The sequence below is a fragment of the Primulina tabacum genome, chromosome 1 (assembly GCF_025594145.1).
Source record: "Primulina tabacum isolate GXHZ01 chromosome 1, ASM2559414v2, whole genome shotgun sequence".
Lineage (NCBI taxonomy): Eukaryota > Viridiplantae > Streptophyta > Magnoliopsida > Lamiales > Gesneriaceae > Primulina > Primulina tabacum.
Genome location: NC_134550.1, coordinates 41975118 through 41981621, shown reverse-complemented (window position 1 = coordinate 41981621; position 6504 = coordinate 41975118). Strand labels below are relative to the sequence as shown.

The following is a 6504-nucleotide window of genomic DNA, read 5'->3' as shown; positions in this document are numbered from 1 at the left end:
TTGAGGCGTGCATATGCAAGGGTTTTTTAGGGTGGGGTTTTGCACTTTTAAATACTAAATAAAACACTAATCTAGGTTTAGGCCCATTAGAAAAACAAATTAGGCCCAAATAGCCCATTAGTGCTCAATTAAAATATTAAAATTAATTTTTGCTTAAATAAGTTTGTGAATTTATTAGCCGGATTGCCATTGCATTCGTATTTTTGTTGAAAATCCACCACCGATAAAAATTACGTACCGACGTATAAAATCACCTCAAAACTCCTTATTTTCAAAAATAATAACCAGCATCACCCATATTTTAAATAATTAAAAACAATTATTTAATAAAAACATTTTCTATTTTTCAGCCCTCGGTCTCCGTTCCTCGATCGCAACTTGAATAACCTTTAAAAATACATTTTAATGCAACAATGTAGAAAATATATTTTTAACATACCATTATGCACAACATAATTAATTCATGCAACTAAAACATTTAATTAAAAATACAGGAGAATTTAATAATTTATATGCATGTGGTTCGCGTGGACCTTTAAATTTTCGGGGCGTTACACTTACATTGTCCGGCAATCATGCAAGAGTTTGTTCTATTCAAATATCCATAAGGTCCATGCATCATATGATGCGTTACAAGGTCAAATAACCTTGGATTTTCCTCTTTGTTAGGTAATTCAGTCGAAACATAATCGTGGAATTGATCAGCATTGTTTATCTTATATGATTGCTTCAAGATTATCAACATGTGGATATGGGGCAAACCTCTTTTTTGGAATTCAACTACATAAGCATAAGCTGCAACCAGTCCAAAAATTGCTTTATGAGTTATTTCTTTTTTCAAGCCTTGGACCTTTGATCGAAAAACTCTAGCTGTCAAATCATGATGATCCTGAGGTTGTTGACTACCCACTAAATTATCTGTAACTTCTTTCCACTTTGGATTACAAGTCATTGTTATAAATAGATCCGGTTTTCCAAACCTTCTTACCAATGCCATTGCATCTAAATATATTTTTCGCATGTCTCTTGGACCTCCAATGAGTGATTCTAGAAGAACAATTCTTTTTCCAATTTCACTTCCTCTTATCTCTCCACAAGTGACGCTATCTACAATGCCTTGATAATACTCAGATCTCAATTCAGCTTGATTGTTTCTGCAATAATCCAAGTGTGTCGTTTCAAGTTTGATGTACATATAAACTGCATATTGTTGCAACAATATTCTCTCATATAAAACAACGGATGGGTTCTGATTCCTTATCTGAAATTTGTAACAATAGTAATCTCGGCAAGAAACCATCCTATTGTTATAACTTCTAACAACTGTAAAGATAGTAAACGTGCTTTTAAAAATTTGTGTATAAAAAATCTATGAGCATGGAACAATATCAAATTTAGAAAACCACAATTAAAATTCAAATACATGGTTGAACTAAGATTCCCTTCAAAATATTGTAAGTAATTCTATAGTGACCGTAAAACTTCCTTAATAAAAAACGAAAACAATTACAATGATAAAAATTTTTATGGGAAATTTGAGAAAAATACCTCTTTGCTTTGTTTGAAGAATAGATTCCATGGAGGAAAAATCTGATAAATTCACAGTTACATGATGTGACTGGAGAACAATACTCGCATCCTTAAATTTCGGAATGTTCTGGTGCCATCCATTTTCTCCATTTGGAAAAAGAAATGGATATTTCAGGGGATCATAACAACCAAAATAATGCTTTACTATGTGTTTATGCCCATCAGTCCCATGAAGTAATATGTCCCTATCATATGGAATGTTAGGATTATTTCCCTCTACCCAAATAGCAGCAACTTGATCAGCTGTAGGATTGTTGTAGCAACGCTGATCTACTTCAGCATTCTTGCATATTTGAAGTGTTACATGTTCAATAGAGGGAAAATCATTTATTCGATTCAATAATTCTGCATATGGATTTTTTTTCATGAAATCAATCAATAGTTTCATAGTATCTTCACAAATATCAGCATTGTCGAATACATCCATCCTATTAGTCAATTTGTTGCAGCTATCCCAAAAATACAGTTGGAAATGAGACGATTTTCCTTCATGAGGAGTTAAAGGTGAGAATGTATGGAATACCTGTCCTAACACTCTAAATGTGTAGATTCCTCGTCTATATGAAGCAATATTAGTATCCATTTTAACACCAAATGAAGTGAATGAAAATATATTGTTATATACTCTGATTTTTTTTCGAAAAAATCCGCTGCTTCTTGAGATTGTGTGTCGGTAAATATTAAAAATAATTCATGTGGAATGGTTGTGGATGCTAATATGATTTTTCCATTATCACAGCAGAAAGTGGGGCTCTCAAATTCAAATTTTTTTCCCCCGTAGTGATGACACACGAGCTTTGAATTTATTTCATGTAATCCTATTTTTCCTACATGTAATGGGCAAGTGAAAAAATATAATTATATGATAATTCCAGAAAACATAAGAATGTATAAATATATTTGGTAGCGGATTCATCAGGGCATGAATGATAATTAATTATTGCGTGTACCTTGATGTTTAACAGATGTGAGTAACGTGACATTATCTTTCTCTTTTCTTTTTTTTGTTGGTTATAATGCATTCTTAATATTTTGAGAACATGTTTGAAACAGCAAATCTGAAAGTTTGGACACCGACTTGTCTTTGTCTGAAGTATTTTCCGGAAATATGTATGTAAATATTATAGTCAGCTGCATGATTTTATAAAACAATGTAACGGAAAATTTTACTATATATGAGACTTATCATAAAAATATACCTTGAGACACTTGTTTTTTTTTTCACGTCATCGGCAAGCATAGAGCTATCATCATCAGATAATACCCTTTTCATAGAATAAATAAAGAAAAATAAATTATATGGTAGATATTTATCATAGTATAAAAAATAATAATAGTAAAAATGAAGAGGTAGAAGATAGATTTTCGTCCCATTTCAAACTTGCACATCCAAAATGGAACTGCATAGAAATGTTAATACGAGTGTAATATTTTTTTCCACAAAATAATTTTGACAAGATAAAGTACAAAATGATAATAACAAAATAAAGATAAGTAGTTATCATATTTTTTTACAATGTAATATAACAATTTATCACAATGTGCAAAACAATGATTAAAAGAAGTTTGGAAAACCTGCTTGACTTGGAACCTCTTTCTTTCCTTTTCTTTCTTGGCTCTGATGTGTTCTCAGTCCTTGTTATGCCTTTTGCGACACTTGCAGCAAATGGCTTTAATATTAATACAATTGACGACATCAAGTATAAAACACGAGGTAACTAATTATTTTATGCGATAGTAGCCTATAAAGAAAAATTATACCTTGGTAGTTTGATTCTGACGGCATATTAGCGATAGCCTTAGAGCTATTACCTTGGAATAACAACCTGTTGATAAAAATAATTTCGGAATATTATATCGTATCATAATAGTGACAAACATGGAGTAAGATGAGATTGGTTTGTGTGAACCCATTAGCTACTTCGTTAAAATGTTACAATTTTAAAATGATGATACGAAAATGAAATAATTTTCCAAAAAACAAACTAAATGCGTCTTGAGAAAAATGTTAAATGCAAACTTTTTGGATGAGGTAAGTGAAGGTGTTCGGCCCATGGGGAACCTTTCTATGGATGAGCGAATTGGAATTAATTTGTGAGGAAAGTGAAAATGCCAAATCAATTAAAATAAATCAGTTATGGGTAGAAGGAAATAAAATACTACTTATCAAGATCCAAAAACTGGTAAGCAACAAAATAGCATAAAATGCATGGAATCCATACCTGTAAGATATCATCACTGGAATGCAACAATTCACGGCGAACAACTTCTTTCCACCACGAACAGAAAATAGCCGGTATAGATAATCAAAAGTAATTAACTGTATTAGTTTGGAATCAGATTCTTAAAGGCGAAATGAAATAGCGTACGAGTTTGGTGCAAGGGTAGAAGAGACTGAAAGGGAAAGTGTGGGTGTGATTGAAGGAGCGTATGTGAAATGGTGTGTTGTCTTAAAATAATAAGGGTGAAAGTGTAAATGCACAATTTAGGGGGAACACGTAAGAAATAAGGCTGAAAGTGTTAATTCACAATTGTTGGTGTGAATAATTATTCACACTTTAATTAGAATTAGATTTATTAAGTTTTAGCATTTTCAAAGCCTACTTTAATTATTTAGTGATTTTAAAACTTGTAAAGATTAGCAATTGTTCATTTTATTTTAATTAGAAGATTTTAGTAAAGTGGTTGTTAGTTTATCATTTTGATTAACTTCTTAATTGAGTTTGTATCTTAATAAGATTGTTAATTATCTAATTAAGCAATTTTTATTCCCTAATTACCTCCAAACTCACGCACACACCCACATTTACACACACACAATTCACTACCCTTCACTTCAGTTTTTTTTTAAGAAAACTTAGGGTTCTTGAAAGAAAAAGCAGCCGCACCCTTTCCCTTCAGTTTTCCAGCAAGTTTTCGTCACTTTTCTTCAAGAAAAATCGTGCCACGTTCGTCCCGGATCGTCCCTCGCATCATTCCTGCTTCGGTATCGTCGTTTCGGTAACTTAAAAAATCGAAAGGCATGTATATTCTTTCGTTTTTGCATCGATCTTGTCAGAGTAATAATTTTGATGTTTATTGTATGAAAAACATGTGTATGTTATGCAAAAGTTTGAGCAAAAATGGTTGGATTTTGAAACGCTTTTTGGATCTCAAAACTCGAAATTTGTTGTCATTTTAAATGCTGCGATTTTTCGATCGATTTTATGAAAAAACATTCAATTTATAAATCGTAGAACTTTTTGATACCTTTGATTTCACAGTAAATTCGAAATATTTGGATAAGAAATCAACGAGTTATGATGGTTTTCGTGGGACTGCTCAAATTTAGATTTTCTGAAAATGCGTTCTTGATGTGTTCTTGAAGTTTTATAGTTGCAGGCTTCGTTGGAGATCGACGGGTGATCGCTACTGCATTTAAATATGTTGAGTATGATATTGGGATGGTTTTTGGTGTGTCGGTTTGCGTCGATAGGCACTTGATTGCGTTAGAAGTCGTAGGATGCGTTTTGGTGTCAAAATGTCGTTTTTACGGGTTGTGTTGCGTTGTTTGGAGTGGGTCATCTTTTGGGTCGTTTGTATGGGTTTGAGTTAATGCCATAGAATCTTAGGATGGGTGTCGAGGTGTTGGTTCATGGTCCATATGATTGAGTTAGGAGAATTAAGCCGTAAGTGTAGTGTTCCTCCGTTGGTTTACAATTCCAGCATGTACATGGACCCTTAGCCGGAACCTGACACGGGGTCCGTGCCCTTGTTTCCTTCGAAATGCGAAATTCCAACATCTACCCGGACCCGTACCTGGACTCTAACACGGGGTCCGTCTACTAAAAAAAATTTAATTAAATTTTAGGGATTGTTTTGGGGTTTGACGTCATGATTTAGTACGATGATTAAACGAGGTCGAGTCCCAAGAGATTTAGAATGTCATAAGAAAATTTGTCGTTTTTGGGTGTGAGCATGAATATATGTCTAAGTTATGCAAGATAGGTATTCGAAAACATGTTAGTATGTTCAGCAGTGGCCGAGATCCAACGAATCACTCAACGCCAAGTAAGTATGGTCGACGTGTAAAGGAAATATTTTTCTGTTTTTGAGGTATGCTAAATGTCTTGTGACCAAATTATGAACGGGTTTGAAAGTCGGCGAACGTGGCCGAGGACCTCTCCACCCCGGAAAAGCATGACTGGGTTTAGATCAGGATTGGGAAGCGGTAAAGCATGACCAGGGACCAATTCACCCGGTAAACCATAACCGAGGATCTCATGTATATGGTATTGGACTTTCCCTGCCAGCCCAGTACTGTTTTAATCTGATCAGGCACATTTTTGTATGTGTCATTTGCTTTGAAACATATCTCTACGCAAAATGATGTTATGTATGCTCAAGTATGTATTATGCAAGTATGTTTAAGAAAAATTTTATGATGATGGCACGTCTATGTTTATGCTACTACGTTCAAGTTTCAAGTATGTTTATGCTATTATATTCAAGTTTCAAGTATGTAAGCCCTACTTTAAAGATGCATGTGTTTTTATTATGTAGTACTTGCTATCTCCAGTTTATAATTGTTGAGTCTTTAGACTCACTAGACTTGATCGATGCAGGTGAGGATGACTTTGAGAAGACGAGGGGTGGGGACCTATGAGCCGGCTTGGACTGCGCAGGAGGCTAAACCCGAAGACCGCCCATGTTTTAATATTTTATGCATGACGATTTTAATAATCTGGTTTCACGTTATGGTTTTACGATGTTTAAACAAGTGTTTTACTTAGGCAAACTATTTGGGATATCTTTTATTGCAAATATTTTGGATGAACAGTTTATTGATGATCGAAATTGGAAAGTTTATTTTGTATTTAAGAAATTTTTTTATTTTTCCGCAAATTTTTAAATAGTTTAAAAGTACGGTACATT

The 6504-nt window shown here is 33.6% G+C and overlaps 1 protein-coding gene across 1 annotated transcript; it reads right to left on the bottom strand.

Moving 5' to 3' along the window:
• Window positions 1-535: 535 nt before the first annotated feature.
• On the bottom strand, window positions 536-2433 carry LOC142509527 (uncharacterized). The gene is made up of 2 exons (XM_075619572.1): window positions 1549-2433; window positions 536-1323 (listed from the first exon to the last, which is right to left on the bottom strand). The coding sequence occupies exons 1-2, from the start codon at window positions 2171-2173 to the stop codon at window positions 536-538; spliced, it is 1413 nt and encodes a 470-aa protein (XP_075475687.1). The 5' UTR covers window positions 2174-2433.
• Between the last annotated feature and the right edge of the window lie 4071 nt (window positions 2434-6504).